This window comes from Myotis lucifugus, unplaced genomic scaffold, assembly GCF_000147115.1.
Source record: "Myotis lucifugus unplaced genomic scaffold, Myoluc2.0 scaffold_6, whole genome shotgun sequence".
Taxonomy (NCBI): Eukaryota; Metazoa; Chordata; class Mammalia; order Chiroptera; family Vespertilionidae; genus Myotis; species Myotis lucifugus.
In genome coordinates this window covers 12,931,067-12,942,468 of record NW_005871054.1, presented here as the reverse complement: position 1 = coordinate 12,942,468, position 11,402 = coordinate 12,931,067, and the positions used below count along the sequence as shown (strand labels likewise).

General features: G+C 50.1%; 1 protein-coding gene across 1 annotated transcript; it reads left to right on the top strand.

Annotated features, from left to right (window-relative positions):
- Window positions 1-1,484: 1,484 nt before the first annotated feature.
- TMEM247 (transmembrane protein 247) lies at window positions 1,485-5,765 on the top strand. Its single transcript, XM_006083474.1, has 3 exons — window positions 1,485-1,601; window positions 2,332-2,664; window positions 5,577-5,765. The coding sequence occupies exons 1-3, from the start codon at window positions 1,485-1,487 to the stop codon at window positions 5,763-5,765; spliced, it is 639 nt and encodes a 212-aa protein (XP_006083536.1).
- The last annotated feature ends 5,637 nt before the right edge of the window (window positions 5,766-11,402 follow it).

The window sequence follows — 11,402 nt, the reverse complement described above, 5'->3', positions numbered from 1 at the left end:
GAGTAGCAAAGCTAGAATTCAAATGCAGCCCTTTCTCTCTTCATAATACAACCCTGCCTTCAACTACCAAAATTGTTTGATGTCATTTTCCCCAAAACTGAAGATGGCAAAGTGTATTCCCCAGCCCCTCAATCTCTTTGCTGGCCTCCCTTAATCCATCAGTGAATGACAGAGGTATCTGAATTTGCTAGGGCTATTGTAACAAAGTACCACAAACTGGGTGGCTTAAACAACAGAAATTAATTTTCTCAAGTTCTGGAGGTTAGACATCCAAGATCCAGGTGTCAGCAGGGTTGGGTCCTTCTGAAGGCTGTGAGAAAAGAATCTGTCCCAGGCCTGTGATTTCTGTGTCAACTTGACTACTCATGGAATGTCCAAATATCCGGTTAAGCAATATTTCTGGGTGTGTCTGTGGGGGTGTTTCTGGAAGAGATTAGCATTTGAATTGGGGGATTGAGTCAACCAGATTGCTCTACACCAAGCATGTCAAACTCATGGCCAGCAGGTTGCATGCTCTACGCAGTGTGGATGGCCATCATCTAATTCTTTGAGAGCCTGCATAGAAAAAAAGAAGGTGGAGGAAAGCTATGTTGGTGCTATCTGCCTGACTGCTTGAGCTGAATATTGGTCTGCTCCTGGCCTTGGACTGAGACTTACACCAGCAGCATTCTTAGTTACCAGGCCTTTGGACTCACACTGGCTTTCCTGGGCCTCCCACTTGTAGATAGCAGCTCATGCCACTTCTCAGCCTCCAGAATCACACGAGCCAATTCCTTATAATAAAGCACATGTATCACACACACACACACACACACACACACACACACACACACACACACACCTGTCCGTCCTACTGGTTCTGTTTCTCTGGAGAACCCTGACTCACACAAAGGCCCTCTTCTTGATTTATAGATGGCATCTTCTCCCTTATTTTTATGTCATCTTCCTCTGTGTGTGTCTGTGTCCAAATTTCCTCTTCTTATAAGGACACCATACTGGATTAGAACCGACCCTAATGACCTTATTTAACTTAATCACATCTCTAAAGACCCTATCTCCAAATAAGGTCACATTCTAAGGTACTGTCGGTGAAGACTTCAATATATGAATTGAGAGTGGGGGCCATAATTCAGCCCACAACAGGGTTTGTGGAGTTAATTGTGACTCATCGCATACAGTCTACATGTAAAAGAGGACCCCAAGGGAGCAGGTTTCAAATGATGGAATTCTGGGCTTCAAGTGGTGGAATTCTAGTTTTCAAAGCAGCCCCTAGGAGTGGCAAAGGCCCACCCTGCAGTTCCTAATCATGGCACCCCCAAGGTGTGACACCCTCTGCCAAAGGGGCCCTAGCAACTGGTGGAATGTGGGTTATTGTGAGGGCAGGGGATTGTGATGGTGGCCAGGCTGTAGAATCTGGTGAGGCCAAATGTGAGTCCCTCGAAAGATGTCCTTTGCTCCCAATTGGCAGCATTGCGGATTTCAGGATGACAACAGAAGCCAGGGAGATGATGGAAGCCCGGGGGGCGGGAGAAAGCTGCCCAACCTTCCCCAAGATGGTGCCTGATGACTCCATGTCTGAAGGGAAGTTCAGGGCTGCTTTGGTAAGGGGGGTGCCTCATCTCACTGCTCCAGCCAGACCCCCAGAGGGAGGGAGAGTACTGTGGGGACATGTGATAGGAGCTGAGTGCTCTGAGATTCCAGAGAGCTGCTAAGAAGAGCAGGTGATGGGCACCCCATCCCCACAACTGGCATCCAGCTATCACCGGGGACCAGAGAGCCCTTCATAAGACTGTGGGAAGCCACTTGAAGTTGACTGAGGTCTTTCCCATCTACCTCCCCATTCGGGGCCCTTTCTTCCCTCCGTGCATGGGATCCAGCTCCTCCATGGCCCTTTGGTTGGTCCCCATATAATTAGGTCCCCTCAGCACAGACCCTGGGTTTCTTCCTCCCACGGTAGCCCCAGAGGACTGGGTGTCTCGATCTTCTCAAGGATAAGTGGAGTAGGAGGTGAGGAAGTTACCTCCAAAGTGATTTGAAATGACCAGGAAGAGAGCCTTTAGCCTCAGCTCCCCAGCGTCTCTTTCAATTCTAGGGTTTCATTCCTTCGTGTCAGCTTGCCCTCTTCCTCTTCTTAACTCAGGTCCTGATGACCCCATGTCAATGCATGTCTAGTAAGAACTCAGTCTAGATCTTTACAACTCCCAGCAAGCACGCTTCCAAACACTGCAGTCCCCTGTGGCCTGGGGCTCTGGGAGTGCCCTGGGGTGGGAGTAGGGGGCAGCCCCATACTGACTCCTCGCCATCCTTCTATTTCCCCTTTCCCCGCCTCAGGAGGCAGAGTCCCCTAAACCAGACTCCTCCTCTGACTACCTGGAGGAGATGGAAACTTGTGAAGACAAAGGCTGCTCAGGGTCACCCAAATCACTGTCCTCTAAGACCGGCTCCACCACCAAGGGCCAGGCAGGCGATGGACCTGAATTCTTCTCAGAGCGGCCCATGACCCTGGGGAACCCAGGAATTGAGCTCAGTGCTGAGATGGAGCTGGAGAAGGTGCGCATGGAGTTTGAGCTCACACGGCTCAGGTACCTGCACCAGGAGAATGAGCGGCAGCGGCAGCACGAGGAGGTGATGGAGCAGCTGCAGCAGCAGGCACGGCCCCGCCTGGTAAGTGACATGGAAGTGGGGGGAACTTTGCAGGTCTCGCCAGATGGCCAGGGGCTGACTCCAGGGGTGAGGGAGCCTCCATCCTGAAGCCCATCCTACCTGCTTCAGAGCCACATCCTGCCCTGGGTCCAGAGCTGGGAGCTCACTGCTTTAGAGTTTCCATGTTACACTGAGAGTTGACCCTGGAAGGGCCTCTACCTGGTCCACCCACCTGCCTATGGTCTTCCTTCTCAGGGAAGAGTCTTGCAACGTTTCCTCCACCATTTCCACCACCCTCCGTTCATCTCTGCATCTCTTTTAAGAGACGCAGTGCTTAAGCTAGACCCATGGCACCTCAAAGGTGTGACACCCTCTGCCAAAGGTGCCACACTAAAACTTAGACATCTTTGGCAAGAAACGGACCATTCTCCCCTAATCTGTACTAAATGGGGATGAGAACGCCTACTTGTGGTTAAATGGGATGTGAAGTGCTTAGCACAGTGACTGGGCCATAATTAACACTAAGTCATGAAAGATGTTATTGTTTAAAGAAGTCTCTTCTGGGCTTTAAAATCAGACAGTTAAAATCCTGGCCCCATCTCGCATCATCTGCGTGACATTGGGCAAGTTACTCATTGTCTTGGAGCCTGGGTTTGCTCATCCATAAGGCAGTACCTACCTCACAGGGTCATTGTGAGGATTACATGAGAGAATGCATGTGAGGCACGTTGCCATGAGCCTAGCACATTAGGTAAGCACTCAATAACTGTTAGCTATTACCATTTTCATGTACTCATGCAATTCACTTCTTGACCCAAATGCAACGCTCATCATTTTTCAGTTTTATTGGAATATAATGTATGAGTTATGCTTCCCAGCTCTGAGTCATCCTCAATTCTGAGAAACTTGCCTCTGCCTTTATTCAAGTCATTGCTATAACTGTTAGGAGGGTATGACCTAAAGAAAATGCCACCAAAAAATCTCCCTGCGTGTTCCATTAGTCACCACCCATGTGTTACATTTTATCCAGCTCACATTTCTCTACTTTGTCCAAAACACTATCTTGAGACACACTGTCAGATGGCTTCCGGAATTATGATATTATACTACCTGTAGCATTTCCCCAATATATAGTTTTTAAGAAAATGGGGTTGGTGTTGCATGATTTGTTCTCAAAGAATACATGCTGTCTTCTTAGCAATTATCATTTTTTTCTTGCTCACAAAATACCTCCTTCATTGTACACTGATGCGTTTGCTGAGCCAGGTCAAGCTAATTGAATGGGGATTTCCAGAATCCATCCCCCCCCCTTTTAAAAATCTAGAAAATATTCGCCTATCTCTAAGATTCTGGCACATTTCCTAATGTTTTTGACATCTCACACATAATTTCCATTTCAAACTTGTTGTATTCTCCGTATCCTGGGATAAAATTTGTTATAAGTTGGAGCCCAAAACTATTGAAAGCAGGTATGTATGGAACTATGCCTTTGTTCAATGCCTCCTCCCAACCACATTTATTTGCCCTTTTCTCTTTGAAGACCTTTCTCCTTGCCGGATGAGGTAGAAACCTTTGGTGTAGAGTCCTAATCTGCTTTCTGAATTCTACTCAAAAGATAAACCATTGAAGGTGTTTTAAAAGTCTAAAAGGTTTCACAAATGCATGCTTTGTTATCAAAATCATACATCTCACCCAGCAGCATTTCAGATGGAAAACGCATGCAGCCCACAAAAGGTGGCAGAGGTTAAGCCCGCGGATCCAGAGCTATAGGGAGTCTGCAGGGGAGCATGAGACCTGCCCAGCCCTGCCATCCTGCTAGGGCACAGGCTTCCTCCTCTGGGCTCCAGCCCTGCTTGCCATGCATTCTAGAGTGGGCATCCCGGAGTCATCTTCCTCCCCCTCCGTTTGATTTCGTTGCCCTCACATTTTATGTAGTGGTTTCAGCAACGCTGTGTCCAAATCCCCGATCTCTAGCAATAGTTTACAAAAGTGTTTTGTGGAAAGGTGGAGAGCTGACTTGATATTTCAACTTCCTCCCCACTCTCTCTCTTCTGGGTGAATGGGATACATTCCATTGCATTGAAAACTACCTCTGTGGGTGTGTTTCTACCGAGTTTAGGGAACCACAGACCCTGCCCTCTGCCTGTTTACAAGAAATGTGGCATGATTTTAAAAGATACTTGAAAGGATAAACCATGGGTGGTATCTTAACTGCAGATCAAAATATCACCTTCCTTATATGTTGGTGCTTTCTACAGTTACCATGGGCTCTGTCAACCTCAATTACATAGATTCCAGAAAAGAACAACACACAGGCAGGGTCAGCCAGACAACTTCAGTAGTTTTCCTCAGGCCTAAGATTCTCAGGGTTGAGGGAGACCCCCAGCCCCCATCTCTCACCACCTGTCCACAGGAGAGACCAAACCCTGGACTGAAGGACCACAGACTGACCCTATGTGCCATGGGCCAGGACCAAGAGAGTCAGAAACAGTCATCTGTGCCCAGGGGACACCCTCGCATTGTGCTACTGTCCAGAAAACAAACTGTTAAGTGTCTGGGCAAACTGTCAGAGGACACGCCGAGACCTGGCCTTCAGATCTAGGGTCTCAGAGGCCCAGGAGACTGCCTACCTGTGTGACTCAGAGGCAGCATGAAACAGAGAGGAGAGGCCTGAGTCAGGAGGGATAAGAGCAGCCTCGGGAAGTGAACGCCCACGAATGCCCTCTCTGTGCCAGTGACCTTGCTAGGAATTTGTTGCTTGCCTCTCTCTCCTGCTAACCCCACGAGGTGGGCACTGTTACTTCCCTCCGGTGAGGACAACGACCTGCTGGAGGTCCCATTCAGGAAGGCACAAGAGCAGGATGACAGCCCAGCTCTCTGCCTGGCACCCAGGCCCCCGTTTTGCCAGCTCCACTCTCTTCTCTCCCCCACAGTTCTCAGGAAGCTTCCAGGACCTCCTGCACCCCCAGAACCAGTTTGCCATGTTCCTGTACTGCTTCATCTTCATACACATAATCTATGTCACCAAGGAGATGATCTTCTTCCTCTTCTCCAAGCACTACCTGTTCTGCATCGCGGCCATCTTGCTCTGTTTGATTAAAACTTTGTGGTCATACTTCTAAGTGCCTTGGTTCTCTCCATCACTGAGAGCCTCCGTTTAGTGTTGCTGGGACATGAGCCACGTTAGCCCGAGCCACCCTTCCTCCTTCCTCCCTGGCGCCTCCTGCCCTAACACGCTGCCTCCTGGCGATCAGAACTTACTGTTAGAAATCACCGCTCGCTGTCAGCCTTTTACACCTTAGTGTGAGTGACATGTCCAGGCCTTGCACTCAGCCCAAGCTCTCACTAAGGATGGCGATGCTCGATCTGCTCAGAGGGCAGTTTCACAAGTTAGCAGGTTAGGGAAGCATCCGTAGGAAGAGGGGTTTAGAAAGCCTTTCCAGAATCGCAGAAATCATGCCATGAGGTGCGGGGAGCAGTGGTAGGCTTGGGGGAGGGGCACGGGGGGCCTCCAAAGATGTCCATGTCTCAGTCCCAAGAACCTATGAATATGTCACCTTATGTGGCAAAGGAGACTTTGAGGTGCAATTAAATGAAGGACCTTGAAATGGGGGGATCGTCCTGGGTTATCCAGGTGAGCCCAATGTAATCACAAGGGTGCTTATAAGAGGGAGACGGGAAGGTGGGGACTGGAGAGGAGATGTGACCTCGGAAGCAGAGGTTGGAGTGATGCGGGTACACAAGCCAAGGCCTGCAGGCAGCCTCTAGACCAGCCGTGGGCAAACTACGGCCCGCGGGCCGGATCCGGCCCGTTTGAAATGAATAAAACTAAAAAAAAAAAAAAAAAAAAAAGACCATACCCTTTTATGTAATGATGTTTACTTTGAATTTATATTAGTTCACACAAACACTCCATCCATGCTTTTGTTCCGGCCCTCCGGTCCAGTTTAAGAACCCATTGTGGCCCTCGAGTCAAAAAGTTTGCCCACCCCTGCTCTAGAAGCTAGGAAAGGCAAGAAGAGGGGTTCTCTCCTAAACCTTCAGAAAGAATGCAGCCCTGGCCTCCAGAACTATAAGAGAATATATGGGAGGTTCCCTGAGCCTCTAAGTTTATAGTCATGTGTTATAGCAGCAACACTATTGCAGGAAACTAGTACAAGAGACTCCCTGAGCTCTTTCCAGCTCTGCAAACATGTCAGTAGAGCATCACCAGGCCACTGGCAAGGGTCCATGTGTCGCCGGGCTGAACAGGACTGCACAGTCAGTCATGCAGGCTTGGAGCCTGCCCTCGGGCCACAAAGAGGGGCGCTGAAGCTCCAGGGAGCCCAGGACAGGCCTATCAGGATCTGATTGGCAAAGGGTGCCCCTACTCCTGAGCAGTGCCTGCCTGGGTGAGGCAGGGGAGCCAACTCTGGGCATCCTCCTAGGGAAGGAAGAATTGAACACCTGATTGGGCCCAGAGCGACTCAGCAATGCAGTCCCGTGGAAAAGTGGGAGGAGGGAAAAAAAACAGGCCACACAGCCCAACCCTCAACACACACACACACACACACACACACACACACACACACACACACACACCACAGCAAATAAACAGTTATCCACAATAGAATTGCACACACCTCCCTCCCCCCCAAATAAACAGGCAGCCACAACCTAAAGGAACAGACTTTGAACACTAGAGGGCTCTCGGGAAGCTCAAAATGAAGCTGCAGAGTGCCTATGTAACAAGATAAAGAACTTCAGCTCCCCATTGCCAGCCCCCACCCCTTCTCTGTCACACACACCCCAGCTCACTGTCAGCTGCACTGACCCCAGCAGCCCCGCCCAGGAATGAATAGGAATAGGAATCTTTAGGGGATAAATGCAGCAAACTGAATGCGGCTGGGCAGCTGTACAATCAATCAAGTCTTTCGGAACCTCTCCTCTTCCCAGGCATAGGGCTCTGCCTTAAGAGGACAAAAGAGTAAGTTTCTGTCTCAGGCTCTGAGTGATGCTCACTGAAAACACATGAAAAAAAGGCGACCTCCCCAGGCTTCAATGTCATTACACATTATCCTGCCATCTGAGTCTATGGTGGCTTCTCATCTTCCACTCAACTCAATGCATCCACCCCTGTGTGTAGCTCCGTGGGACAGGTTACTTGGAAGTAATAAAGCTGTCATTTATCATTAAATGTTCAGTGGTAGGGTTTTCGCTTTGGGTCGTTTTCACAACCTTCTCGGAGAAGATGGTCATGTGGCTGCTCTAGCTGCAGGGCTTTGGAGATGGCAAGGTGTTTGTTTTTGTTTGTGTTTTTTTTGTTTTGTTTTTTTGTGTTTTTTTTTTTGTTTTTTTGCATGGGCACTACTGCAGAATTGAACAAAATTAGGATTCTGAGAGTATGGGAAGAGGGAGGAGTGGATATTGAATAAGTGACTGTCTACCGTGCACAGCCTTTTTTAGGCCCAGCTCCCACTCCATTCCCCAGCACGGAGCCAGAGTCGTGGTGGGGCTGAGACACTTGGGTGGAGTACAGCTGCAGCCAATCTGAGCCTGGCCCACTTCTGTCTTAAGACCTCATTCTCATACCACAGCAGGAAGGTCATGGTTTTCCCTGGATACATGACTGGAACGGCTCTGCCCTCATCCTCCTGACCTCTGCCTGAGGCCCCATGACCTTACACAGCCAGTACAGCAGCCTGGCCTGGGGACTTAGAAGGATGCCCCTCTGTGCTGGGTACCTTCAGCAAAAATGCAAGAGGAAGCAAGTTTGTTCCTAGATCCCTCCTCCTCCTGAATCCCAGGTCCCACAGGACGAGGCCCAGTGCCCCCTACAGCTCGACAGGCAGCTCGCCTGTCAGCCCACTCACACCATACTGAGCTGCTCAAGACTGAGGGTGTAACAGAGCCACACATTACACTCAGCTTTCGCCCAAACAATCATGCGCTCATAGCCAAGTTTCAGGCAGGCTTAGGGAGAGGGAGATGGAAGTATCTTTCCTGCTCCCCAAATGGAACCACACTGGTGGCAACCGGGCTCGAGGGCAAGACCAGTCCTGGAGACTGCTGGTCACGGGAGGGAAGGGGGAGCAGGCTGGTTCCCAAGGCCACTTCCTGCCAAGTATGTTCCTAATCCCACTTTAGCAGATAACTGGCTGCAGCACGTTGGTTAAGCTTTCCATTTGGGTGACCTGTAAGTTATCTAGACTCTAACTCAGTTTTTTGTTTTTAAATATATATATATATTTTTTACTGATTTCAGAGAGGAAGGAAGAGGGAAAGAGAGAGAGAAACATCAATGATGGGAGAGAACCATTGATTGGCTGCCTCCTGCATGCCCCGCACTGGGGATCGAGCCTGCAACCCAGGCATGTGCCCCGACCGGGAATCGAACTGTGACTTCCTGGTTCATAGGTTGGTACTCAACCACTGAGCCATGCCAGCCGGGCTCAAACTCAGTTTTTAAAAATTTAAAAAGAACCAAAGCCTAGGGTTGAATTTAATTGATTTGTGATGATGGGGGGGGGGGGCGGGTGGTAGCCTTAAAAGTGCCCCACTGGTTGTACTGGGCAGCCACATTACAAAACCTAAATCCTTGCTACTCAACATGCCATCCGGGGACCAGCGGCATCCACACTGCCTGGGGCATCTCAGGAAGTCTGGAAAGCTCTCTGCTCTAGGGGATATGACTCAATTCTACCTGTGCCTTGTTGTGAAGACATTGCTCTTAGCCTCGAGGGTCTGAGGGAGGTAAGGCACAGATGGGCAGGAGAAGAGAGAGGATAACTGAGCCCATAGCTCCTGAAAGTCCTGTGGGAACCTCCATCAGCACTGGGCGCAGCCCGGGGTGTCCATACATATGGCCTCCCTCTGTGCTCCTTCCAAGTCCTTGCTCTGGGCTTCTAAGGAACCAACTGATTTTTCCCAGCACTCCAGGACTCACAGAAACTTCAGGCATCCCCCAGGCCTGGCTCTGTCTCCGTCCGTTTTTTGATCCACCTCTGATGTGTGCAGCTTTGGGAAAACCTTGCTAATAGACGTTCATTCATTATTTAAAGGCTGCCACTGTTCCTTCATGAAGGTTAAGCGTGATTAAAAGATGGGATTTTTCCACAGGGCACAGCAGAAAAGCTGGGGCTCCCGCATTTTTAAGCTGTTTTGGCCAAGCCTTGTTGCATAATTTAAAGTCTGTGACTTATTTAGACTTAATTAGCCAAAGGAGCAGCAGCTGCAGGTTCATTAGTCAGTATTTATTAAGCACCCTCGGCGGGCTTGGTCGGCTTTTAAGAGCAAAGTGGAGAATCGGCTTCGGACTTGCACATTTCCTACACTTCAGTAGGATGGGTTATACGTGTGTCAGGAGGCAAGCATGTTTGTTCCTCAGGGGGAACAAAGGGCCTGAGGTCATGGGACAAATCCCCACAAAGGACCTCCTCCTCAGCTGTGAGTGGGTGATGTAACCACCTCACAGGGCTGTGGTGACAGGTGAGTTTGATAAGGGGGTGCAAGCTCATGGTAAATGGGGAGCTATGCAAATGATAGGTGTTAGTAAGAGATGAGCAGGGAAGGGTGTAGGAATTGTCCACTCGATTTTAAGAACTGAGAGAACTGGCTCCAGAATGTGTGGGGCCCAGTGCAAAAAAACAATGCAGGTGTTAAAAAAAAATAAAAATTGCAAGGTGGTGACAGCAGAGCCTGAAACCAAACATGCCCCCCCGAATGCAGGGGTCCCTTTCAGCTTGGCATCCCCCCAGCACAGGGGTCCCTCTGTTCACAGGGTCCCCTTGAACATGGGGCCTGGTGCCACTGCCCTGGTGGTCCGCACATGAGGCCAGACTGGGGGTTATATGAAGGAGAACCCCTGAGGTAAGGGGCTTTGGTGGTATCTCTCAAGTCCCACCCTGAGAGACTATGGCCTTGAACACCCCATCAGTAGGCGGGAGGGGAGCAGGGGGTGCATTGTGAAAGGGGGTGGGAGATGCTGAGGTCTCCTCCCAGGTAAAGAGGACCCCTGGTTCACCCATGGGCTCTGGAAGCAGCATCTAAGGGAGCAGGAGGCACCTCTCTGCGTGCAGGTCACACTCAGATCTGGCAGCTGCTAATCACAGGGCTAATTACCAGAAGCTTCAAGCTCTCCATCTCCTCCGAGGTTCCCCTCCCTCCTGGCTTCTGCCCCTCGCCCCATTCAGCTGATCATTTTGCTCTGGGTTAGAAAATCCAAAAATAGAAGAATAAAGCTCAACTTGTACCCCCATGAGCCTCATTTGTATCAAATGACACAGTCACTTTGCCTCAAACTTTTCATCAAAGGGGCCTTTGTAAGGTCCTGGGACAGAAAGCAGGCCTTGGAAGCCAGCCACCAGGAAGCTGGGCAGAAAATGCTGAGCAAGGCAACTTTTGGCTGAGGAGGTGGGGTGGGTGGGATGGGGGTCTCCAGATCTCCCCCACCCCCAGGAAGGGCCAGTGCTATAGCTCCATACCATGGGCAGCTCTTCTCCCAGCTCTGGCTTCAGCCAGGAGACACCAGAGAAGCTAATAGTGTGGCTGCAGGGAGCTCCCAGTACTTGAGGAATAAATGGGTGAACAATCCAATGAACAAAAGGATGCAACAGGCTGAGCAGGGCTCTGTGGGCTGACATATTCTGTGAAGGCTTCTGGGAGAGGGGAAAAGGGTGCACACAATACCTCCTGCATACTCTGCATGCCCAATGCACTTTATGTCTCCTCATTTCGTCCCATGCCCACCCCCACCCACCCCATCCCATCCTCCGAAGGAG

Excerpts from the sequence above, each read along its gene's own strand:
- TMEM247 (XM_006083474.1), top strand. The coding sequence starts at position 1,485 with ATGACAACAGAAGCCAGGGAGATGATGGAAGCCCGGGGGGCGGGAGAA. Across the intron at positions 1,602-2,331 it reads GGAAGTTCAGGGCTGCTTTG|GAGGCAGAGTCCCCTAAACC; the intron begins GTAAGGGGGGTG and ends TCCCCGCCTCAG. Across the intron at positions 2,665-5,576 it reads AGCAGGCACGGCCCCGCCTG|TTCTCAGGAAGCTTCCAGGA; the intron begins GTAAGTGACATG and ends TCTCCCCCACAG.